This window comes from Lutra lutra, chromosome 3, assembly GCF_902655055.1.
Source record: "Lutra lutra chromosome 3, mLutLut1.2, whole genome shotgun sequence".
Lineage (NCBI taxonomy): Eukaryota > Metazoa > Chordata > Mammalia > Carnivora > Mustelidae > Lutra > Lutra lutra.
This window is the reverse complement of record NC_062280.1, coordinates 14768834-14796137: the sequence shown is the minus strand read 5'-3', so window position 1 is coordinate 14796137 and position 27304 is coordinate 14768834. Positions and strand designations below refer to the sequence as shown.

The following is a 27304-nucleotide window of genomic DNA, read 5'->3' as shown; positions in this document are numbered from 1 at the left end:
GTTTTCCTTTTAAAGTTTCTCATTTTATGGGGCACCTAGGTGGCTCCATCAGTTAAGTGGCTGCCTTTGGCTCAGGTCATGATCTCAGGGTCCTGGGATTAAGCCCCACTCGGTTCTCTGCTCAGTGGGGAGTCTGCTTCTCTTTCTCTCCACTCCTCCCCCCTGCCTATGCCCTCTCTCTCTGTAATAAATACATACATAATCTTTGAAAAAATAAAGTTGCTCATTTTTTTCATGCATTCTACAATGACTCTCTGATTTTGTATCACCACAGATTTTCTATGTAAACTGAGGTAATTAGAGAATACTTTTGATGGAGAAGAAAAAATTAAAGAGCTTAGGAGTTATTATGCTCTTGATATTTTTCCCTTTTTCTAGTAGTTTCACTTCATTTATATTTTATAAACCCCTGAGTCGAAATGATTTTTTTTTCTGTAGTGTAACAGTAATGATAGTCCAAAAAAGGTTAAAAATAAAATCACAAGTTGCTTTTAACTTACTAATAGCTGGGTGGCTATCTATAATCTGTATTGGGATGGTCTGCCCATTTCCCAGCAGAATCCGGTGAACACCTCCTTCCATATTCTCTGCATCCTCAACATCTCCAACTTCCACCAGCTGGTCCATTGCAGCCAGATTTTGATCTGGTCCTGGAAGGCTAGTCATGGTAGAGGCAATAATGCTACTGTTTGGGGTTAGGCACGTATCTGTTTGAAGACTATGACTTTGACCAAGCAGTAGAGAATTATTATTCATTACAGTACTTTCTAATGAATCCAGAAGTCTTGAAGGACTGGAGGAAGGGTGGTTATTTACTGATATCACAGCCGGTGATCCATCAGGAGAAGTGAATCTTGGTTGCAACTGCAAACCCTTTTAAACCGAAAAGAGTTACATCAAAATGTTTAAATTTACTAAGTATAATTTTCTCATAGGATATATTATTCTTTTGACACATAATTGGAATAAAATAGAGGAATATAATTACTAACAAATATCAGGGACAGAAACAAGAATCAAAGGAAAAGTAGTACAACGAAATTTTATTGCATGCACAGTCAACTCCAACTTTTTAAAAATGTATAATTTAAATGATCTTATATCAAGATACAAAAACATCAGGAAATTAATAATAAAAACATCTGTGATCATTATTATAATTCTATAATAATTCTATAACATCCCTAGAAGAAGAGAGATTAAGGAAGAAAGGGAAGGGCTTCAGTTTTGTCTATTTCACTGGATACCTACCTGTAGTTGTGTAAATATTTTTGGTTGAAATGAGGAAAGTGAAGAAAGCAAGTGGGCCGGCTCTGGAGACAAAGAACCCCTTGTCTGATTTGTTTCCGCTTTGGTGTTAATTGATTCCCCTGGTGAATTTCCTAAGTTGTATATATAAAAAAAGTCATCTATCATAACAAAATAATGTTTATGGTTTCTATGTTATATGACACTACATTTTATTACAACACTTACTATTACAATTAGAATAGGAAATAAATTCAAAGGTTTGAAAAGGACTTTAAGAAGTTCTTTTGTTCACTGTTTCCAGACCTGGTAGAATCAGAATCACTCAGGAACTTTTTGAAATATACATTCTGAGGTTCAACCTCCATTAATTTTAATTCAGTATATCTAGGATGTGATGTTAGAAACAGTAGTTTTTTCCTTGAAAGATTATGTATTTGTAACTCTAATCTAGCCCATTTTCCATGCTATGATGCTAGACTACCTCTAAACTTCTCTGGATGTGTGAAACCTATGGAGCCTCTCAATCACAGAGACCAAACTTAATTCATCTTTGGTAGCCCTAATGCCTAGGACAATGCCTGACATGAAGTGAGTCCTCCAAAATAGCAGCATTAAATTTCTTTCAATAACTCATTTTGGAATAAATGACTTAGAGTAAAAATCTCTCTGTTTGCTTATTATCTCAATTGCTAAAGTAAGTGTCCTTAGGGAATATAATCCCTCTCGTGTAATTTCTATGTATTAATCCAAATATATTAATCTCTTTAAGTCAATCAAAAACCAATTATCAACAACTGTTTATTGCTTCCATATTGAAACTAAGTAATTTTTCAAAATGGTCCTGGCATGAGACAGGGATGGAATTAAGCACTAGCTCGCTTTTCTCTGTAACCTTCAACATGCTACTCGGTTTTTAAACCCCAGTTTCATCTGTAAAATCAGGATAGTAAGAGAATCTTCGTCAAGGGACTGTGAGAAGATTAAACAATACTTTCACATTTCTTGGCTTCATTAGTTCTTTTTCTTAAATTAAGGTACAGGTGATACACAATGTTACAACAGTTTCAGCTATAATGACTCCACAAGTTTATATGTTGTGCTATGCTCATTCCAAGTGTAGCTACTCTCTGCCACCATACAAGGCCATTACAGTACCATTGATTATGTTCTCTTTTATCCCTGTGACTTGTTCATTCCAGAACCTGAAACCTGTATCTCCCACTCCCCTGCACCCATTTTGCCCATCTCCCACCACTCCCCCGCCTCTGGCAAGCATCAGTTTGTTCTCTGTATTTATGGGTCTGTTTCTGCTTTTCATTTGCTTATTTGTTTTGGTTTTCAGATTCTACATATAAATGAAGTCCCATGGTATATGTCTTTCTCTGTCTGACTTTATTTCACTTTCTGGCATCTTCATTTCTAATTGTCCTTGCACTTCACTCTGCTGCAGTCACCCACTACTACTATCATACCCTCGGCTCCTCTACATCTAAAAATCTCTACTTCAGATATCCCATTCTTTGATCACAACCTCTTATTCTTCCAGGGATTTTGCTTAAGTACTTCACTACAATTATTCTACCTCAGGTGAACCTCCAGTCCTTTGATTCCTCAGTTTTCTTCAGATACATCAACTTCTCACTTAATAAACTTCTCTCCCCATCCAGCTTAGTCGAATCCCACGGTTATAGCTTCAGTCACTCTCCTGAAAATCCTCTAATCTCCCTTGCTTCTTTGTACTTTTGTTACAACCAGGTACAATCCAAGCACTGAATGAAAATGGCTTCCAGTGGCTGTATGTACGAAGCTGAATGCCACTGAAAAAGAAACTTACTGCTACTACTAATACCAATTCATGATCACCAACTTCAACAGGACCTTCACCTGTACCTGACAACCTTACAAGGTTTCTCCCATTCTCTCTCTATATATTTTAAAGTTTTTATTTATTCACTTGACAGAGAGAGACACAGTAAGAGAGGGAACACAAGCAGGGGGAGTGGGAGAGGGAGGAGCAGGCTCCCCACCAAGCAGGGAGCCTGATGTGGGGCTCGATCCCAGGACCCCGGGATCAAGACCCGAGCCAAAGGCACATGCCCTATGGCATCTGCCACCCAGGCGCCGCTCTCCCATTCTACATTATAGAAGATTTCAAATGTCTAATCTTGGTCACACTTCCTAAGATTTTTTTCACTCTTAGCACTTTTATTTTTTTTTAATTTTTTTTAAAGAGGTTTTTTTTTTTTTTAAAGATTTTTTATTTATTTATTTGACAGAGAGAGAGATCACAAGCAGACAAAGAGGCAGGCAGAGAGAGAGAGAGAGAGAGGGAAGCAGGCTCCCCGCTGAGCAGAGAGCCCGATGCGGGACTCGATCCCATGACCCTGAGATCATGACCTGAGCCGAAGGCAGCGGCTCAACCCACTGAGCCACCCAGGCGCCCCACTCTTAGCACTTTTAAAGAGAAAAAAGAAATTATCAGAAATCTCCTCAACTTCTCATCATCAAAGCCCTCCAGTACCTTCATCTTCATCTCTCTCTTCAGATCTCTTCTATATGAAAATACCTTCCCTCAACCCTGTATTCTCTTCATAGCACACTGTCTCTACTTCTTCATTCATCACTCATTCACTTTTCAACCGTCCCAATGTGGCTTCTTCCCAATCCACTCAGTTGAAATGGCTATGATACCTAAGCTTTCCAAACCTGATTTTATGAATTTTTTTTCTTTCCCCTTGTCATTACCAAATCCTATTCTTAAACCAGTTTTGCCTACCTCAGTAAATGCCACTACCCATCAGTTGCTCATGGAAGAAACTCAGGAGTCATCCCAGATCATTCCTATTCTTTTACCCCCCACACCTATTCAATCAATAACCAAAACCTTTGAAAACAATGAAAATCTGTCCAATTCTAGTATAAATGCCACTAAATGTAGACTAAATCACTATCACACCTTTCATTTGGACAGCTCAAAGGGCCTCCTAAGCCCATTTTGCATATCTAGTTTTATCTCCAAGCGCTGTCTATGCTTAAAATCACACCAACTTTCTTAAGTTCCTTGAACATGACAAGCTCTTTGTTGCTTAGCTTTCAAACACAGTATTCTTTGGATCGACAAATTCCTATCCATTCTGTAGTTCTCAGTTTAAAAGCCACTTTCTCAAGCGTTATTTCCCTACTCCCTAGATTAAGTTATATGTCTCTGTCACTATTCTCACACAATTTTGCACAATTCTTTTATGGAAATATAACAGTAATTAGAATATATTTATATATTCTAATTTATAATTCTATTATTTATAATTCTATAATTTATATTATATATATAGAATATATTTAATATATATATTAGTGTCTTTTTCTCTTGCGAAATTTGAAATTCAACGAAGCAAGAAACGTTTTCTTTTTTATGTCAAGCATTTATCCTATTGTGTACAACAGGTGCAGAACAAATGAATAATGATAAAGAATTTGAAAGTTATTCTGCATGCACAGTGACTCTTAAAGGTTAAACAGCCAAAAAAGAAAGAGATAATTGTACTGTATACAGTTATTAATTTATTCTTTTTTTTTTAAGATTTTATTTATTTATTTGTCAGAGAGAGAGAGAGAGAGCGCACGAGTGAGCACAGGCAGACAGAGGCAGAGGGAGAAGCAGGCTCCCCACAGAACAAGGAGCCCGATGCGGGACTCGATCCCAGGACGCTGGGATCATGACCTGAGCCGAAGGCAGCGGCTTAACCAACTGAGCCACCCAGGCGTCCCTCATTAATTTATTCTGAAGCATTTATTTAGATGTTAACTTTGTAGCAGGGATTATGCTAGCAACTAGTTATGTTAACTTGAATGAAATATAACCCTTGCTCCTGAGGAACTCAAACCATAATAAAAGATACAGATGTATAAACAAAAGGATACCATGTTAAACTAAGTACAAAAGACTGAATGTCTAACTTTATACAGGGCCAAAGTTAAGTGAGCACTTAAAGCCAAATGGATTGACTGGAGAGTGAGAGGAGTTAGCCATACAGAAGCAGAGAAAACACATTTCCAGAAGAGGAAAAAAAGGGTAAAATAAGCTTGGAATAATAAAATAACATAGGAGAAACAGCATATGAGAAAAAGCAAACCATGTAAAATGGACAAAATTTCCTGACCAAGGTATCTTAAGTTTATTATTACTGGAATTAGCCTAGCTTTATAATGATCTGTACTAGTAATCAGCCTCAAAATTTAATCATAAAGCACAAAAGCTGATTATATGAAGAAATTTATTTTTTTAAGTTTATTTATTTATTTTTGGTAGTCTAGATCTACACCCACTGTGGGACTTGAACTCACAAACCCAACATCAAGAGTCATATGCTCTTCCAACTAAGCCAGCCAGGTACCCCTTATTTTTTATTTTTGTTTGCATATAGTTGACACACGATGTTACATTAGTTCCAGGTATATAACAGTGATTCAACTTCCCTGTATCTTATGCTATGCTCACCACAAGTATAGCTACCAAAACTGTCACCTAACATTGTGATTGTAGTATCATTCACTATATTCCCTATGCTGTGCCTTTAAAAAAAAAAAAAAAATTATTTGAGAGGGGAGGGAGGGGAGAGAAAGAGGATCTTCAAGCAGACTCTCCACTGAACATGGAGAACCCAATCTCATGACCCTGAGGTCATGATCTGAACTGAAACCAAAAAGGTTTCTAAGCCAACTGAGCCACCTAGGCAACCCTACGCCTTTTATTTATTTATTTATTTATTTATTTATTTATTTATTTATTTATTTTTAAAGATTTTATTTATTTATTTGACAGAGAGAGATCACAAGTAGACGGAGAGGCAGGCAGAGAGAGAGAGAGAGAGAGGGAAGCAGGCTTCTTGCTGAGCAGAGAGCCCGATGTGGGACTCGATCCCAGGACCCTGAGATCATGACCTGAGCCGAAGGCAGCGGCTTAACCCACTGAGCCACCCAGGCGCCCAACCCTACGCCTTTCATTCCTGTGACTTATTCATTCTATAACTGGAAGTCTTCTCCTACTCCCCTCACCCATTTTGCCCATCCCACACCACCTCTCCCCTTTGGCAACCATCAGCTAGTTCTCTGTATTTACAAGTCTGATTCTGCTTTTTGTTTATTCATGTGTTTTGTTCATCAGAGTCCACATATGAGTGAAATCATATGGTATTTGTCCTTCTCATTAGAAGTTTGATTTTACTTAGCATAATACTCTCTAGGTCCATCCATGTCATTACAAAAGGGAACGTGTCATCCTTTTTTACAGCTGAATAACATATATGAGAAAGTATATGTGAGTAACATGTAAGTATATACATTTAAACAGCTAGAATTATTTTGACAAATCCTAACGTAGTTGTTCCTGTCTCTTCGGGCCATGGATTCTTTATCCATGAAAAAATTTTGATTAGATGAGATAATACCTTCAGTGTCTTCCAGTTTTAATACTGATTTTATTTAAAGATATTCAAAAAAACCTACCTTCTGCAAATGTAACTGTCACAGTCTCTCTGAGAATATGCCCATTATCTGCAGTCCATTGAAGCTGGAATGGGAACATTTCAGTAAAAACAATAAAGCATTTATATTAAAAAATGTTTTAAAATATCAATACAACTATCATATTTTATTCAGTGATAGTGTAACTGTGTTTTATTCAGTAATTACACTCTTCACTTGTTTACATTCTCAAAACATGAGTATACTTCACTATCCAAATACAATAGCTTCCCAAGTTCAGATAGCAAGAATTGGGATAGCAAGTACAGATGGCAAAGATTATTGCTAACCAGATCCATTTTACTTCCCGAACTTTGGATAGTGAATAATTAAGAGAGTCTGGGATGGAAAAGAATAGTAGCACTAGCTTAAAATCTGAATCTATTTAGGTAAGAAGACATAATTAATAATAGTAAAAATTTGGGAAGCAAAGGGTATTGCTACTGAGATTTTTTTTAAAGATTTATTTATTTATTTTAGAGAGCAAGAGGAAGCACATGTAAGCATTGGGGAGAGGGAGAGGCAGAAAGTCATGACCTGAACTGAAGTCAAGAGTCGGGACACTTAACTGACTGAGCCACCCAGGTGCCCCACTACAAAGGTTTTAATGCTATAATTAATTCCTGTATTATAATTAGTAGTTTTTGTCTAATTACATTATACTCTTCAGAGTAAGCAAAATTTTCATAGAACTGACCAATATTCTGGGGGAAATTAGAGTATCATAGTATGAGATAAAATTGATATCCATAGACGGCATATAGAATGAATACCATCCCTTTGTGTATTCAAGTCTGAACTATTCTGCTGAAACTTGTCTATTTTTTTTTTTTAATTCAAAGATTTTATTTTTTAGGGGCACCTGGGTGGCTAAGGGGTTGACCCTCTGCATTCAGCTCAGGTCATGATCTCAGGGTCCTGGGATCAAGCCCCATATCGGGCTCTCTGCTCAGCATGGAGTCTGTTCCCGTCTCTCTCTGCCTACTTGTGATCTCTCTCTCTATCAAATAAATAAATAAAATAAAATAAATCTTTAAAAAAATTAAAAAAAAGAAAAACTACTATTTCTTCTTTTTTAAAAAAAGGTTTTATTTATTTATTTGAGAAAGAAAGAGAGAGCACGAGGAGCAGGGGCAGAGGGAGAAGAGAAGCAGACCTCTGCTATGCAAGAAGCCTGACACAGCACTTAATTGCAGGACCCCAGAATCAGGACCCAACCTGAAAGCAAATGCCTAACTGACTGAGCCATCCAGGTCCCCCTCCTTTTTTTTTTTTTTTTTAAAAGATTTATTTATTTCAGTGGTGACTCCGTGGTTCAGTCGGTTAAGCAGCTGCCTGTAGCTCAGGTCATGATTCCAGGGTCCTGGGATCGAGTCTCACATTGTGCTGCCTGCTCAGTGGGGAGTGTGCTTCTCCCTCTCCCTCTGCCTGCCGCTCCCCTTGCTTGTGCGCACTCTCACTCTCTGTCAAATAAATAAATAAAATCTTAAAGAAAAAGATTTATTTCAGTGAGAGAGAGAGCTCAGGGCGGGAAAGGCACAAGAAGAGGGAGAGAGAAACTCAAGCAGACCGCGCACCGAGAATGGAGCCTGACGCAGGGCTCGATCTTGTGACCCTGAGATCAGAGCTGAGCTAAAACCAAGAGCTGGATGCTTAACAAACTGCGCCACCAAGGCACCCCTAAAACTACTATTTTTATATGTTTATGTTTATATGGCTACAGTTATTTATATGGCCTACTAACAACCACCCCATTAGGCCAAATAGTAAGAGAAGTTGAGAAAGATTCTTTTTTTTTTTAATTAAAGATTTTATTTATTTATTTGACAGAGACAGATCACAAGTAGGCAGAGAGACAGGCAGAGAGAGAGAGGGAAGCAGGCTCCCCGCTGAGCAGAGAGCCCGATGCGGGGACTAGATCCCAGGACCCTGAGATCGTGACCCGAGCTGAAGGCAGCGGCTTAACCCACTGAGCCACCCAGGAGCCCCAAGAAGTTGAGAAAGATTCTATAATAAAACAAAGAATTACAACTGTAATCCTACCGTTGCTGGAATAATCTCTGAGTTATACACATTATCTCCGTTTCTCAAGGATTTCTGTACCTCATGGATGTGATTTTTAATATCATTTACAGTTGGAAAAAAGGATAAATTATGTCTCTCAGGTACTTCATCAGGTTTAAATAGTTCTCTTTCTACAAATTTTCTGTGGAGAGCATAAAACAGAATAAAAACATAAACAGCCTAGTAATACACTTCAGATCAAAGGAGAAAATGGTTCTTTTTTAGCATAAATTTCTGTAAATTATGGTTTACAGCTTTATAATTTATATTTTTCCCCTTAATTTTTTCTGCATATTAAATCAAATAAATCATGCAGATTAAAGCAATATAATACTTTCATTGATTAAATACCTCTATATCTAGAGTAAGCTTGGACATTTTTATAGGAATCATTATTGTCAGTTTAAGCATAATACGTTTTGAATGCTATGTCAGGCAGTATACTGAACATTTCACATCAAGGATCTCCTTTAATGCTTACTATAATCCTGTGAGATAAGTGCAATTATCATTCCCACTTTACAGATAAGGGAACTGAGGGCTGTTGAAGTTAAATAACTTGCCAAAGTTATACATCTAGCCAGTAAGCAAGAGAGCCTGGGCCCACACCCAGCTTATTGTATAAACATCATGTTACTCTGCGGCCAAAAGGCATCACAATATGAAATATGACCTGATTGAATTTAAGTAGACAAAAGAGAAATATAGAAATAGAAGGTGGCATTGACACATCAATATATAAAAAAATATATAAAAAATTATAAAGTCCCATATTTATATGGTTTATACATTACATTCTATAGACCATACTGCAGAGCTGAATTACACCTCTGTTCTTAAGGTTCAAGTTTAGTAAATAATGTATGACTTTACCAAATTTTGGCTCTGTTCAAACAATGCCCCAATGAAAATGAATGTAAGATGTCTGAGAAAACTGCTAAATGGGAAAATCATGTATTAACTAAGACATAATCCTAGGAAATATATTCATTGTGTTATTCAGATTGGACTACATAATAACCAGTAGGAATAACGCCAGTTAAGTACCAGAAATCACAGTAAAAGAGCACAGGCTGTAGCATTAGATCTCGATTTCAGTTCTGCCTCTACATCTTGAGCCATTTATTTAACCACTTGTAGTACCTGCTTTCTCATGTGCGGGATGGAGGTAAACACCCCCGCTTTATATAGTTGCAAGAATAAGTGCGATCATGAGTATTGTATCCTGAGAATCAGTAACACTGTACCAGAGTGCTACATGTAACCTTCCATCCTACAAAGAACTATCCATGTTCTTTTGTTATAATACAATTTCATTGCATTTCAAATAGCTTAAGTAAGTATCCTGGTCTAGGTTTTAAAATCTTTGGCTCTATGAAGGCTTTTTTTTCCTATAGAGGCATTTATTATGTAATTCAATTTATATATAATTCAGAAATAGTCCAATTTGCTAAATTTGAATATGGAATATTTCAAATGAGTAAGCTGAATCATTACTCACAGCTTGCCAAGTATCTGTTAGAAAATGATCAGTTCATAAATAAGATTATTTTAACAAATTAATAAATTATATTCCTTAACTATTCTGATACCATATATCTTGGAAAAGGTTTATGATGATAAATATATTATTTAAACCAACAAACAATAATGAAAAATGTAAAAGAATAATTTGTTTTTACTGTACCTTAGCTGTTTCCTTACTGTATATACTTGTTCTATTCCCTGTGACACTAATTCTTGAATCTTGTGTGCTACTTGGGGATGTAGACGTGAGGGTAATGCACAGTTCTCATCCCTAATTGCAGTTTCCTCTTCTTCAAGAGAAGACACAGGAAAAGAGGAAGGTGGCAAAGGGAGGCAGGAAGTCTCTAATTCATGGTACTGATGAGCTTGCTTTGTAGGTAACTGTACATACCACCTGATAAGAAGAAATACTTAAAATTATGTTACTAGATGAAGGCAAGAATCATAGTTACTTATGTTAAAACTCAACAAGAAAAATAATAATTTTTTTAAAGATTTTATTTATTTATTAGACAGAGATTGCAAGTAGGCAGAGAGGCAGGCAGAGAGAGGCGGAAGAGGCTCCCCGCTGAGCAGAGCGCCCCAAGAATAGTCTTTTAAGAAACGATGATATATCATATTAAGTAAATGTAACAAATTTTAAAATAATAGATATCAGAGCACCTGGGTTGCTCAGTGGGTTAAGCCTCTGCCTTCAGCTCAGGTCATGATCTTGGGGTCCTGGGATCAAGCCCCACATCGGGCTCTCTGCTCAGCGGGAAGCCTGCTTCTCCCTCTCCCACTCCCCCTATTTGTGTTCCCTCTCTCATTTCTCTTTCTGTCAAATAAACAAATAAAATCTTTGAAAAAAATAAAAAGGATATAAATAAAATTTAAAATGTTCTAGGCTTCTTCTTTTTAGAAATAGTTAATTAACTTATTTATTTGAGAGAGAGAAAGAGAGAGCACGTGCACACGTTGGGGCAAGGAGGGGCAGAAAGAGAGTGGAAAGAGCAGGAGAGGCAGAGAATCTCAAGCTGACTCTGTACTGAGCATGGAGTCCAATTTGGGGTTCATCTCACCACCCTGAGCTGGACAGCCAACCAACTGAGCCACCCAAGCACCCCCTACCCCCCTGCTTGACTCTTCTAAGTTGGCTTTATATCCAATTAAATAAAAATCTTTATAAAACCTTATGGATTTTCACTATGGCCCTTTAGTTAAGGAGGGTACAGGAGTTAAGTATATATGAAAATGGTATTTTAAATTTCATGCTAATTAAATTTACCTCAAAATAATGAGACTTTTAAAGTCATCATCTTCTAAACTGTATTTTCCCATTCTTCTATGATTTTGTCCCCAAATTATTCTGTGTTCCACCTATAATCCTTCCAAACAAAAGGTGGCTATAATTCAGAGTCTACCAAGACTGAGCTCAGAGGGAGAATCTTCCCTGACAGGAGCTCAATATACTACCTTTATTGCCCCACAGCCCCTCTACTGCACAAGCTCTTATTGCTCCAATGAGCAAGAGAACCAACTAGAAGATGAATATAGGTCTTTCATATTGCAGTGCAAAAGAACAGATGCTAGGAAAATGAAATCATCTGGTAGGATACTGTTTTAATTGATACTTTTGTATAAAGTGCTTGCGATGACTGATACTGCATGAAATGGAGGCTATTTAAAAATTATATGCGATGTTCTCCAGCTCATTGAACGTGGGGCTACATCTTTGGATTCCTTGTTCTTCTCAAGCTGAGCCAGGCCTACACAGAAGCAACCATGTCAGCTGGCATTGATCTTGGCACCACCTACTCCTGCGTGGGTGTCTTCCAGCACAGCAAAGTGGAAATAATTGCCAGTGATCAGGGAAACCGAACCACCCCAAGTTACATCACCTTCATGGACACTGAATGATTGATCGGTGATACTGCAAAGAATCAAGTTGTGATGAACCCCACCAACACAGTTTTTGAAGCCAAATGCCTGATTAGACAGAGATTTGATGATGCTGTTGTCCAATCTGATATGAAGCATTGGCCTTTCATGGTGGTCAATGATGCTGGCAGGCCCAAAGTCCAAATAGAATACAAGGGAGAGACAAAAAGCTTCTATCCAGAGGAGGTGTCTTCTATGGTTTTGACAAAAATGAAGGAAATCACAGAGGCTTATCTTGGGAAGATGGTTACCAATGCAGTTGTCACAGTACCTGTGTACTTCAATGATTCTCAGCGTCAGGCTACCAAAGATGCTGGAACTACTGCTGGTCTCAATGTACTTTGAGTCATCAATGAGCCAACTGCTGCTGCTACTGCTCAAGGCTTAGACAAAAAGTTGGAGCTGAAAGGAATGTGCTGATCTTTGACTTAGGAGGTGGCGCTTTTGATGTGTCAATCCTTACTACCTGAAGATGGGATCTTTTAGGTTAAGTGCACAGCTGGAGATACCCACTTAGGTGGAGAAGACTTTGACAACTGAATGGTCAACCATTTTATTGCAGAGTTCAAGCGCAAATATAAGAAAGATATCAGTGAAAACAAGAGGGCAGTTCGTCATCTCTGTACTGCTTGTGAACGTGCTAAACGTACACTTTCTTCCAGCACCCAGGCCAGTATTGAGATTGATTCTCTGTATGAAGGAATCAACTTCTATACTTCTATCACTCATGCCGGGTTTGAAGAATTAAATGCTGACCTGTTTTGTGGCACCCTGGACCCTGTAGAGAAAGCCCTTCTGGATGCCAAGTTAGACAAGTCTCAGATCCATGATACTGTCCTGGTGGGTGGTTCTACCCGTATCCCCAAGATTCAGAAACTTCTCCAAGATTTCTTCAATGGAAAGAACTGAATAAGAGCATCAACCTTAACAAAGCTGTTGCTTATGGTGCAGCTGTCCAGGCAGCCATCCTTTCTGGAGACAAACCTGAAAATGTTCAAGGTTTGCTGTTGTTGGATGTCATTCCACTTTCTCTTGGCATTGAAACTGCTGGACGAGCCATGACTGTTCTCATTAAGCATAATACTACCATTCCTACCAAACAGATACAGATCTTCACTACCTACTCTGACAACCAGCCTGGTGTGCTTATTCAGGTATATAAAGATGAGCGTGCCATGACCAAGGACAACAACCTATTTGGAAAGTTTGAACTCACAGGCATACCTCCTGCCCCTCGTGGTGTCCCACTGATTGAGGTCACTTTTGATATTGATGCTAATGGTATCCTCAAAGAGAACAAGATTACCATCACTAATGACAAGGGCGACTTGAGCAAGGAAGATACGGAGCGCATGGTCCAGGAAGCTGAGAAGTACAAAGCTGAAGATGAGAAACAGCGGGACAAGGTGTCTTCCAAGAATTCACTTGAGTCTTACACATTCAACATGAAAGCAACTGTTGAAGATGAAAAACTTGAGGGCAAGATAAATGATGAAGACAAACAGAAGATTCTTGACAAGTGCAATGAAATCATCAACCGGCTTGATAAGAACCAGACTGCCAAGAAGGAAGCATTTGAACACCAGCAGAAAGAGCTGGAGAAAGTCTGCAATCCCATCATCACCAAGCTGTACCAGAGTGCAGGGCGTATGCCAGGAGGAGTGCCTGGAGGCTTCCCTGGCAGTGGAGCTCCTCCCTCTGGTGGTGCCTCCTCTGGGCCCACCATTGAAGAGGTTGATTAAACCAACCTGAGAATAAATAGGTCTAGCATTGTTCCACACACAATATTCAAAGGACCCAAATTTGTAGCAAAATCCATGGCAGCTGTAGAGTTGAGCTGCTATAGCAAAAAACTGGGCATTTTTGATACCTGAATATGGAATATGTGCACAGGAAAGGAAATAAACATTGCATTTTTTAAAAATTTTATTTATTTACTTGACAGACAGAGATCACAAGTAGGCAGAGAGGCAGGCAGAGAGAGAGGGGAAAGCAGGCTCCCTGCTGAGCAGAGAGCCCGATGTGGGGCTCGATCCCAGGACCCTGAGATCATGACCTGAGCTGAAGGCAGAGGCTTAACCCACTGAGCCACCCAGGCACCCCAACATTGCACTTTATAAGTACTGTATTGTTAAATGGAAAATGCAATGTCTTAAATAAAACTGTATTTAAAATTGGCCAAAAAAAAAAATTATATGCAATGTTCTCCAAACTGAATGATCTAATTATTGGCTACTCATTTTTCATATATCCAAAAGTTCATTTTACATACTTACGTATTTATTTTTTTAAAGATTTGTCTATTAGAAAGAGAGAGAGAGAGTGAGCCCACAAGACTGGGGATGTGCAGAGAGAGAAGAGCAAACTCTCCACTGAGCATGGAGTCTGACACAGCTTGATCCCACAACTCCAAGATCATGACCTGAGCTGAAACCAAGAGTTGGAACACCCAACCAATTGAGCCACCCAGGTGTACATATCCAAAAGTTTTTTTGTTTTGTTTTTACAAAAACTATATTGCACTTAATCCCATTGTACTACCGTAAATTCTTCCTGTGGATGAACCCATAAAGAAAAGTAAGAAAGCCAGCCAACATTCTTCTTATGTAAACTCTGAAGCACAAAAAGTATATAGAATGGAATTTTATGTAGGGCTTAGAATTAATTTCTGGCTGCTATAGGTAATCAAAGATGGGTTAAAAATATATATATAGGTGACTCTAAGTTTGGCTCCTAAGAAATATCAGAAACAAAGTATGAAATATATAATTACATGTGTTGCTAAAGACATATTTGTCATTTTGGGGAAAACTTCCCATATGGTATACATAAGTCTTTGGTAAGCATTATCAGAACATGTGGTTGATAAACTCAATGGCTTACACAGTGGCAAATTTTAATACCTAGGGAATTGCTAATGAGACATCTCCCTTATTAAAACCATTCTTAATGAAATAATTAGAAAACATATTTATAAATTCTCTTACAAAAAATATCTTGTAAATGGAGCTAATTAATTTGTAAAAATAAAATAATAATATAAATGTCATACCTAAGAACACCGCCAGCATCTACCAAGTTCTTCTTTAGCATGTTAAAGGCTTTTTCCTGCTCCATTCGGATTATTTTCCTATCAATTTTGGGGTCTGTAGGAACTCTATATTCAGGAAACTTCTGTACCTTTTTAATGTAAATCCTATTTGTAAGTAAAAGAAGAATTTCTTTCATTATAATATCAAGAAAATCAAATTTACCAAGTGGAAGTTTATGCATTGAAGTTTAGAGAAAAATCAATAAAACTAGAAAGCATTCAGCGGATTATGTTGAAAAATAGGCCATATTCTCAGTGCATAATATTTAGCAAATTAACAATAATCAAAACATCAGGAAAAATATCTGAATATTTATGGATATCAACTTTTGTTTCTGGATTTGCCTCTTCCCAATTTTCCTGGAAGCCATAAAAAACTCATGCCTGGGGGTTCTGGAATTGTGCTGGCAGGAGGGGATGGGCAGCAGCTGTGGCAGCTGGAGGATGAAGAAGGAGCATGTGCTGCACTGTCAGTTCTCTGTGTGGCAGCCGCTGTTCAGAAGCCTTACCATTACTTGTCATTCTTCCACTCCTCAGAATGTGAAGGATTATTTACTTGATGATGGAACTCTGGTGGTTTCAGGAAGAGAAGATCCGCCAACAAGTTCTTAGCCAAACAGTGATAATAAGGCAGAAGAAATACAGTGGTCGGATGATGAGAACATGGATACCCTTACGGCACCAGAGTTTCCCAAAGTCACCACTAAAGGTCAAGAAGCTATCAACTCCTGGGGAGGTGGGGGGGGGGTGTATTTCCTAAGCTTAACTGGAGTGCCCCAAGGGATATATACTGGATAGCAATGAACAGTTCTCTGAAATATAAAGCCCTCAGTGAAGTCTTTCTACTGTTCAAGAGTTCTGATTTCATCACTCACAACTTCATTCAACCATTTTTTTCATTGTACTGATGATTCTCCACATCCCTGTATAGAATATGAGCTTATTCTTTGAAAATGGTATGAATTGATTCTTCAGCCTTCCATTACACAAATCATAAAGTGACAGTGCAACCCTGTCTTACGTGAGTTACTGACTTCCCAAAGACTTTGCAGACCCGTCTACTGGGAAGGATGCTCATAAACTCATTGATTTTCGTAAACTGAAAAGAAAACGGTAAAAGGATGACTGATGAGAGCACCAGAGTTCAAGTCCCAGGTAAACAGGAAACCACACTGGTGTCAGGAGGCTACTTTCAACTCACAACTTCCTGTTACCCCATTCTGTTGGAGTGAGAGACAGTGTGAAATCAATACTTTTTTATATTCATATACAATAAGCCAGAAAAAAAGGGAGGAACTTTGCTACTTGGAAAAATAAATGATAATTAGACCTTAAACATAAACAAAAAACTCACTCCTAGATTAATTTAATAGCCTTCTTCTGGGCCTCTTGGTCTCATTCCTTAAATCTACTTGATATATTAATACTACAATAATTCTTCAAATTTGTACTTCTCTGTTGAAGAATCTACCTGCTCTTTAATCGAGTACAAATTTCTTGGCATGAGTCAAGGCATCCCATATGATTCTAGCTTATTTACCTAATCTAACTTTCAATTACTTCAAATGTAAAATTGCTTTTTTCAGACCAGTTTATCATTTCAATGTTCCTTCTTCCTCTGTTACCAAAAATACAGTCACATCATATCTTTATTCATATAATTTCCTGACCTACAGTATCTCCCCCCTCACTCTTTATCTACCCAAACGCAATCTAAACTTCAGCATTCATGTTAAGTTGTACTTTCTTCCCTGTTAATGAATTTGCATGGATATGTTCCTTCTCTGCTGAGTTAGCTAACCTGACACATTTGGTACTATATACTATACCATTATCTTTTCCAAGTTTTTTGTTTTCTGATCTGCCTCAACTATATCTTAAGTTTCCCATGATTAAGTAGTATCTTGTACCTCTTTCAGTCTCCCTCTTTCCCATGGCACCCAAAGTATTGCTGGACACAACTGATATTCAAAAAGTACTTGTAGAATGATATAGGGAATAAAGTTATTTCTTCACACATAGAGGTTTTCTCCCAAGTTATATCTGAAGTTTTATACTGCTTATATTTAAAAGCAGTTAAAAGTTTTGCTTCACAGTCAAGTTTAAATATTACCTAAAGTTATGAAAACTCTTCTGAACTAATTTGAAGAACTTCTTGAGAATGTACAGGTTTGTGATATAAAGGTGATGTTGAAATAAAATATTTCAAAGATCAACTATACCCAACCTTTATACATTATCTTTTAAAATTTTATCTGAGAATTTAAAACTTTCAATGTCTAAAAAAATATTAGAAAGAACATTACAAAAATCTTTTATTGCTTCAAATTTTTCATTCTCACCCAAAGCAATCACCAATCTGTAGTCTTAGTCTATCTAAAACTTACTGTGTTGATCTCATACATTGCTGGTATGAATATTATTGTTAAAATCTTTCTAAAGAGCAATTGTCTTTGTAATACCTGTAAACATTTAAAATAATATAACCTTTGCACTAGCGATTTCATTTCAACGAATTTATTCTACTGATGTACTTGCACAAGTATACAAATAGGTATAATGTTATTAACTGGAGCTTTGTATATAATAATAAAGAATACTTTTCAGAACATACATGTCCATCATTAGAGGACTAATTCAGTAAATGACAATCCATCCATAAATGCAATATTGATGGCTCCTGAAAAGAAGGAACCATGAAACTAATACAATGTTATATGCCAATTATATTTCAATTTTAAAATAAATAAATGCAAAGAAGGAACAAGTCCTTTCATGTGAAGATATGGAGACAATTTTGAGATATACTGGGAATGAAATAAAAAAAACAAAAACAAAGCATAGAGTGGTATATATCATTACATTCACACTAGTGTGAAGCAAAAACAGTTGTGCAGTAAATAACCACAATAGGCATTTAGAATAGAAATAAAGCAATGTGAATTCACAGCAGGAAAGAAAGTATGCTACTACCTAACTTTATGAGACTGACGTGCTACCTGAGCTAACGAGGCACCTACTACTACCTAACTTTAAGGAAAGAAAACATTAGTAGGTTTTACTGAGATTTCAACATTCATGAGTATAAAGGAGGATAGGTATGCATGCATATACACAGAATATCTTTGGAGAGTTACTCAGGAAGCTGGTAAGAGCTGTTGCCTTAAAAAGAGACATAGGACTAATGAACCGTTGAACACTACATCAAAAACTAATGATGTACTATACGGTGGCTAACGGAACATTATAATAAACAAACAAATAAATAAATAAAAAGGGACATAGGGAGTAGAAGTAAAAGGAAACATATTGCACTGTACACTTATTGGCATTGTTTAAACACAATAAAAATGTACACATTAGTTATTAGAAAATAAATACTTAATAAACAGGAAATTAAAGAAAATAAAGCTTACCGGGCTGGACAAGTGGCTTTGTAGAGCTGACAAGACCTGCTCTCCTGCTCACTGATTTTTTTTAACTGGAAACCTTTCCTCCTTGGCCCATACTGGCACTCCATTACCACGGCTCTACTCCCTGTGGGCCAAAACCAACTATTGATATTAATTCAAGTATCCATCTGTTCTGGACACTAGAATAAAAATAACTCAGTGGTGGCAATGTCCAAATTTATACTTTCAATTACACAAGTTTAAGGAAAGAAAACATCAGTAAGTCTTACTAAGATGTATAAACACATAAGTTTAAAAGATAATAATATTTATCAAAAGTACATTATGGTTAAAGAAATTTACAAATACCACAGTTACTGAATGTTAACTGATATTTACATACATATGGTTTTTAATAATAAAATTTCACCATTCTATAAGTAGAAATTAGCAAAAGCTACATTTGTTAGTAAATATTGTTATGTAAAGTTTTATATTCTTTTATACTTTTTCCTTATTTCTATTTGTACTGTTAGAATACAGTTGTCCCCCCTTATCCGCGGGGGATACGTTCCAAGACCCACAGTGAATGCCTGAAAGGATGGACAATACTAAAACCTATATAAACTATGTTTTTTCCTATCTATATATACCTATAATAAAGTTTAATTAATAAATTAGGCACAGTAAGAGAGCAACTACAATAACTTATAAATAGAACAATTATAACAATATACTGTCATAAAAGCTATATGAATGGGGTCTCTCTCAAAATATCTTATTGTACTGTACTCACCCTTCTTCTTCTTGTGATGATGTGAGATGATAAAATGCCTATGTGATGAGATGAAATGAGGTGAATGACAAAGGCACTGTGACATAGCATTAGGCTACTATTCACCTTCTGACACTATGTCAGAAGGAAGATCATCTGCTTCTAGACTGTGGTTGAGAACAGGCAACTGAAACCTTGGAAAGTGAAATTGCGGATAAGGGGGGACTGCAATAATGTAATAACCAGCCTCTGAGATGGCCCCCAACGATCCCTGCCTCCTAGTACTCACATTCTTGTTTAATTCCCTCCCCTTGAGCATGGGCTAGGCTTATTAACTTACTTCTAATGAACATGGCTGAAGTAAGAAGATGTTATTTTTGATATAAGGTTATAAAAAGACTGTGACTTCTGGGTACTCTCTTGCTCTTGCTTGGATTGGTCTCTCTAGGCGAAATCAACTGTCTGCAGTGTGGCAGCTCTGTGCAGAGGCCCATGTGGCAAGGAATAAGCCACAGGAGTGAGCTTGGAAGCAGATCCTCCCCCAACCAAATGGTGAGAGGACTACAGCTCCAGCCAACACCTTAACTGCAGTCTCGTGACAGAAACTGAGGCAGAACCACCTTGCTAAGCTGCTCTTTGATTCTTGACTCACAGAAACCATGAGATAAATGTTTGTTGTTTTCAGCCATCAAGTTTTGGGTAATTTGTTACATAGCAACAGAATATAAATAGGTGTATGTGAAAACTATATAGTTTATGGCTTTAGGTAAAATATCCTATTCTAGGTAGAGTACAGCAAATTTTTCAAATATAAAATAAAAAAGAATCATGTAAAAGTGTTGATAAAGCTGACATTAAAATTTAAAACTTAAAAATTTTAAATACAAATTTTAGAATTTATATTAACTTAGAGATAATAATAGTAATAAAGAATTAATATGGAGAATGTAAAGAGCTACAAATAATTTTTAAAAAATAAAGAACCAAGGGGCGCCTGGGTGGCTCAGTGGGTTAAAGCCTCTGCCTTCGGCTCAGGTCATGATCCCAGGATTTGGGGATCGAGCCCCACATTGGGCTCTCTGCTCAGCAGGGAGCCTGCTTCCCTCTCTCTCTCTCTGCCTGCCTTTCTGCCTCTTGTGATCTCTCTCTCTGTCAAATAAACAAATAAAATCTTTTTAAAAATTTATTTAAAAAAATAATAATAAAGGATCAAACAGAAGAATGGGTAAAGACTATGAATAGGCAATTCAGAAAGGAAAAAAAGATATTAAATGAGCAAATAAAAAGATGTTCAACTTTACTAGTAAATACGGAAATGCAAATTCAAGCAATAATAAAATACCATCTCACACTCTTCACATTGGCAAAAATAAAAAATCTGACAGTATTCTAAAATAACTGAATCCACTGATGAATTTTAACATCACAAAAAGGTTGTTGCACATAGGCAGCAATAAGAAGTACAGAACACACCTATGACATATTCTTGCAAAATAATGGAGATCAAATCTTCATTTAATCAAGCCTCTAGATCTAAGAGTCCACAGGAAATATAGGGGATTTTTAAAAAACATGCTGAACTACAGCACAGAGATGGAATCAACAAAACTCAGAATACAGAAAACTCTACAGGATAAACTACCTGGGGGAAAAGAGGAGAGAAATTTTTAGAAAAATTTCAAGAGATAAAACCAAATGTAAACTGTGGAATCTGTCTGGATGTGAATTTGAACAAACCTATGGAAAAAGAATTATTAGAGAAGTAAAGAAATGTGAACATTGGACATTTTATGACATTAAGAAATTACTGTTAATTCTTTTATAATATGATAATGTGATTGTCATTGTATATATGTACATATACAAAGATCCTTATCTCTTAGAGATACATATTTTAGAATATAATATATACTTTGGTAATTACAGATAAAGCAACTGGATATCTGGAATTTGCTATAAAATCATCTTGGAGGTGAGGAATAAAAAAGTGGGTAGGGATATAAATGAGTCTAGAATGATCATATGCTAATAGTTGTTGAAGCTGGATGATGGATACAGGGAGAGTCATAGGATTCTACATATTATTACCTTCACTATGAGATACAGACATATATAGATATATACACACACACATACTATTAGATATGTTACCTTTACTTTTAGATATGTATATATATCTATATCTATATATATATGAAAATTTCCAGAATATAAAGATTTTTAAAGTCTGACAATGCTGTGTCATAAGGTAAATGAAGGAAAGGGAAATTTTCATACATTGCTGAAACAAGTAACAATTGGTACAGGTTGCTAATTCCACACATACAATTCTGAAACTGAAGAAGTTCAGAAAACAAAATTTTTTGGAACGCATTTAATTGCAAAACCTGACCTGAACTTTATGTGACTATTTATAATCTTTGTACCTCTTAGTGTTACTAACCATAAAATATTACTATGTTCGATTATGTGATAGGGTCAACAGAATACTTGCTGTTGAGTATTCTGTAATATATTACATTCCAAAAATTCTGAAATACATGTGGCCAAAATTTTAGAGAACAGATTTTGCACCTGTACGGCCATTTTATTTTTTATTTTTTATTTTTTTACTAGGTGGTCTTTCTTTAATTTAAATTCAACTAATTAATACAGTGTATTATTAGTTTCAGATGTAGAGGTCAGTGATTGATCAGTCTTATATAGTACCCAGTGCTCATTATATCATGTGCCTTCTTTAATGTCTATCACCCAATTACCCCAATCCTTCACCCCTCTCCCCTTCAGCAACTCTCAGTTTGTTTCCCATGAATCAGAGTCTCTTATGGTTTGTCTCTCTCTCTGATTTTGTCTTGCTTTCTTTTCCCCCTCCCTTACCCTATGATCCTCTGTTTTGTTTCTTAAATTCCACATATGAGTGAGGTCATATGATAACTGTCTTTCTCTGACTTATTTCGCTTAGCGTAATATCCTCTAGTTTCATCCATGTTGTTGCAAATGCAAGATTTCTTTTTTGGGGGATGGCTCTTGTACAACCACTTTAGAGAGCAACTTGAGATAATCTTGTAAAAATGAAATGGGCATACTTCGCAACTCAGCATTTCCACTTTAATGCATGCACTATTAACTTATTTACATCTTTTCAAAAGAAAATGTATATTGTTTGACTATAGCATTCTTTGTAATACTGAAAATTTGAAACATCCTAAATGGTCATTAGTAGAAAAATAACGGCAGTTTCGTCATATGCTGGAACGTTATGTACTCGTTAAATTAAGATCTGTAAGCATCAATATAGATGGATTTCAAGAAATAAGGGTGAGCAAAATTTTACATAACAATGTCCACAGTTTACCATTTATGAATATTTCAAAATATTCAAAACAATAAAATACATTATTGTAAATACAAATATGTGTGATAAAGTATAAAAATATAGACCGGAAAGATACACACCAAATTTATGTAGTGGCTGCCTGTGGAGAGTTAGCATGGGGATTAGAACTAGGGAGGGGAAAAATGCTGTATTTCTTTTATAGAATACTGATGAAAACTGGGCAGAAAAGGTTACATGTACCTCATGTTTCTCCACATATCTTTTTTTACCCTCAGAGGTCTAAGATGAGACTGCAACTCTTCCAGCTAAATCCGTATTTCCCTAGTCCTAAAATAAATCACTTGTCGTCATGTTTTTTTGGATTTGACTAGCCTAAGGGTGAATCTCTGGAAACTGAAACCACTTTAGGGGCATCTGGCTGGCTCAGTCGGGGGAGCATGCAACTCTTATCTCTGGGCTGTGAGTTGAAGCCCCACATTGGGTGTAGAGATTACTTAAAATCTTAAACACACACACACACACACACACACACACACACAAACAAAACTCTACCCCTTTAATACACACTAGCCCAATATTTGACTAGCATATGTAACATATTTGATGCTTGAGAATCCTAATATTACAATTCTGTATAATATAACTCCAGATTGCATTCAAATTCTACACAGTAACTTGAGAGTTATGAGCTATAAAATATAAAATGAATACGAATTTGTCCAACAAGACGAATCAAGGGAGGTGAAAATATCTGGACTGGATAAAAAAAAATCCAACAGATATACATATTTAGAATAATAAAATTGCTCTATTAATATTTTTATTTTCTATGTATCAGCATAATATCTAAGGAAGTATTATTTATTCTAATATATTAAAATAAAATTTCATTTAAAAATTGGTCATATTTAAGTTTTCTTTTTAGTTTAACATGCATTTTCATCAATTAACATTCAGTTGTCATCCACAAAAATGACATTTTGGTAGGAAATTTTTAGGAAAACCACATTTTTACAATGGATCATGGCAGTGCTGAACCTTTTAAAATAATTCCCTTAAAAAAGTACCTGCATTGACAAATGGAATTCCATCATATGGGACATACTGAGATTTCCACATCAAACGTGTAGCTGGCTTGGCTGGGCTTGGAGATTGGCGGGTCCCCCAAACACTCTGTGTTTGCTGCTTATGAAATGTTAGAACACTTTCTAATTCGGTCTCACTTACACAGTAGCCACGGTATGAATCTCCAATTTTCTGCATGTGGTAGAAATTAAATAACAAAATTATTAGCAAATATGTTTCATTGTACAAAAAATTAAATGAAGTGGTTGTCCAAGAAAAAAGACTCATCAGTTTTCAAAAGACTGTCATTGTCCTCTCAGATTAATGATCTATTACAACCAGTGTATCTGCTCTGCTTTTAACCAGCATTATCAAATAGATATTCTCCAAATATGTTAGAGAATATAATGTCAAACTCATATGACCACACCATCAGTATCAAAATTTTGCTTGAGAGAAATAATATTTAGGGAGGATAGTTTAAAGAACACATTGTGTATCCATTCATCCATATATTTAAAATCCTACCTCTGGATCCAAAAAGATTGGCACAAAACTAGCCATAAAAGTAGTGGTTACTTATGGGGCTTCTTTCACTAAAATTAATTTTGGTATGACATCAATTTTTTTGAAAGCTTATGAAAACTGTGATAGTATCTCTTAAATAATATAAAAGAATTTGCTCATTTTATCAAAATTCTTTTTAAGATAATGCTTCTCTGAGAGAAAATTCTGTCTGAACTTAGTACCAAAAATAGTTAATGGTTTTATTTTATGGAAATTAATTACTTTTATCTAATGGACACAGAATTTATTTTTCTTTAATATTTATTTATTTGACAGAGAGAGAGAGAGATAGAGATCACAAGTAGGCAGAGAGGCAGGCAGAGAGAGAGGGGGGAAGCAGGCTCCCTGCTGAGCAGAGAGCCTAATGCAGGCCTCAATCCCAGGACCCTGAGATAATGACTTGAGCTAAGGGCAGAGGCTTAACCCACTGAGCCCCCCAGCCACCCATGGACACAGAATTTAATAACTGGGTTTCCCCTTTTTGAAATGTAGATGCTTAAATTATAGAAAAGTGTGTGTGAATGTGTGCACATATATATGAATGTGTGCGTGCATACCCACAGTTCATTAAGATATACATTTCTTACTTCCATTTTATGGTTACATTCTTGTTTTTCTTTATTCTTTAGTTCCCATTTTAATTTCCACCTTGCTACTATATTTTATGTATTTTTTTTTAAGATTTTATTTATTTATTTGACAGAGAGAGATCACAAGTAGACAGAGAGGCAGGCAGGCAGAGAGAGAGAGGGAAGCAGGCTCCCTGCCGAGCAGAGAGCCCGATGCGGGACTCGATCCCAGGACCCTGGGATCATGACCTGAGCCGAAGGCAGTAGCTTAACCCACTGAGCCACCCAGGCACCCCTATTTTATGTATTTTGTTAACTATCTTCATTCTTCCTGAAACAAGGAAGAGGTAAATAAATTGTGTAAATAACTGATATTATCTCTCCACAAACATGTAAGTAAACTTCAACAAAATAGAAGCTTTTTCCATATACCAAGAGAAAAATCTATTAACTGTGATCTCCTGCACTAAAAGGCACATAGACCTACAACTGACTCCATGTATGTTTCTCCATTAAAGGGAACAAGACCAGAGATATGGGACTAGGAATCTTTTTATTAGACTAAATATTTTACCCTGCAAGAATATATTTAATAAAAACACTGTTGTGGCTGTACTTTAGGTCATAATAAGAAGAGACAATCTGGGGGCGCCTGGGTGGCTCAGTGGGTTAAGCCTCTGCCTTCGGCTCAGGTCATGATCTCAGGGTCCTGGGATTGAGCCTGGCATCGGGCTCTCTGCTCACAGGGAGCCTGCTTCCCCCTGTCTCTCAGCCTACTTGGGATCTCTGTCAAATAAATAAATAAAATCTTTAAAAAAAGAAGAAGAAGAGAGAATCTTATGTCAAGCAATACATTATCTCCAATTTCCCCTAAAAATAATAAAAATGCCTGGTCTCACAAATATTTTTCTAGCCCAGATATTTCTTCATCAAATATCAACTGCAAATAAAAGTAGAAACATAAAGTCCACCTATTAACATTTTTTAACAAATAAAATAAACAGAGTTTATAATGTCTTCAATGAAAAGAAAAATTCAGAATTATTATAATATAACCAGGCCTCTATCAGGAGATGAAAGTTTAATATTTTTTTTTTTTAGATTTTATTTATTTATTTGACAGAGAGAAAGTGAGAGATCACAAGCAGGCAAGCAGAGAGAGGGGGAAGCAGGCTCCCCACCGAGCACAGAGCCCGATGGAGGGCTCAATCCCAGGACTCTGAGATCATGACCTGAGCTGAAGGCAGAAGCTTAACCCACTGAGCCACCCAGGTACCCCCAGGAGATAAAAGTTTAATACAGTTTTGAAATTTATCCAGCTAGTACACTTTGGTCAAACCTAAAAAATGCATATGGAAAAACAATTTAAATGAAAAGTCAGAAAGTAAAAAGGATTATTAAACTATATCTATATCTATCTATCTATCTATATTTTTAAAGACTATTTATTTGAGAGAGAGAGAGCATGAGTGGAGGGTAGGGACAGAGGGAGAGGAATAGGGACAAGCAGACTCCCCACTGAGCAGAGAGCCCAACACAGGGCTTGATCCTAGGACACCAAGATCACGACTGAGCCAAAGTCAGACACTCAAAAGACTAAGCCACCCAGGTGCCACTATTAAACAATATTCTGAAGCAAAATGCAGAAAATATTTCCTCAGTCATTAATCAAAACTATTTTTCTCTACTGATACAGCTTAGAGAGAAGAAAGAATCCTTTACTGATAGAGATACTCATTCTGTTGGACAGTTTTGATGAATTTCTTACAAGATGTATGACATTAGGTAAGCCACACAATGCACATGGTTGTAAGACAAGCTGATTGGACTACATTAATTGCTAATGCTTTAATGTCTATAGCATTCTGTCAAGTTTACAATAACGATTTAAAAAATCCTCATCAGGGACGCTTATGTGGCTCAGTCGGTTAAGCATGTGACCGTTGGTTTCAACTCTGGTCATGATCTCAGGGTCCTGGGATTGCCCCATGATGGCTCTGGGCTCAGCAGGGAGTCTGCTTGAGATGCTCTCTCTCTCCCTCTCCCCTTCACCCTGCTCATGCTCTCTTTCTCTAAAATAATAAATAAATCTTAAAAAAAAAAAAAACCCTCATCAAACAACAATAATAGTTACTTTTGGAAACCAGTGAAAAACTATAATAAACAAAAAGTGTGAGGGGGGAAAATATCTGTCTACCTACCTGTACAAATAGATTTATATAT

At 36.6% G+C, this 27304-nt stretch overlaps 1 protein-coding gene and 2 pseudogenes across 8 annotated transcripts in view; 2 read left to right on the top strand and 1 right to left on the bottom strand.

The window, feature by feature from the left end:
• CARF (calcium responsive transcription factor) overlaps window positions 1-27304 on the bottom strand; it is a 66296-nt gene that overhangs the window by 5399 nt on the left and 33593 nt on the right. For all 8 annotated transcript variants that reach the window (XM_047720775.1, XM_047720776.1, XM_047720774.1 and 5 more), the window contains 8 exons: window positions 23948-24137; window positions 18793-18913; window positions 15338-15481; window positions 10526-10759; window positions 8818-8980; window positions 6757-6820; window positions 1252-1382; window positions 501-873 (listed from right to left, as the gene is read on the bottom strand). In XM_047720775.1, the coding sequence (XP_047576731.1) occupies window positions 501-873; window positions 1252-1382; window positions 6757-6820; window positions 8818-8980; window positions 10526-10759; window positions 15338-15481; window positions 18793-18913; window positions 23948-24137 (1420 nt within the window). The remainder of the gene's footprint in view (window positions 1-500; window positions 874-1251; window positions 1383-6756; window positions 6821-8817; window positions 8981-10525; window positions 10760-15337; window positions 15482-18792; window positions 18914-23947; window positions 24138-27304) is intronic.
• On the top strand, window positions 12115-14106 carry LOC125095013 (heat shock cognate 71 kDa protein-like; annotated as a pseudogene).
• On the top strand, window positions 15713-16378 carry LOC125094913 (cell division cycle protein 123 homolog; annotated as a pseudogene).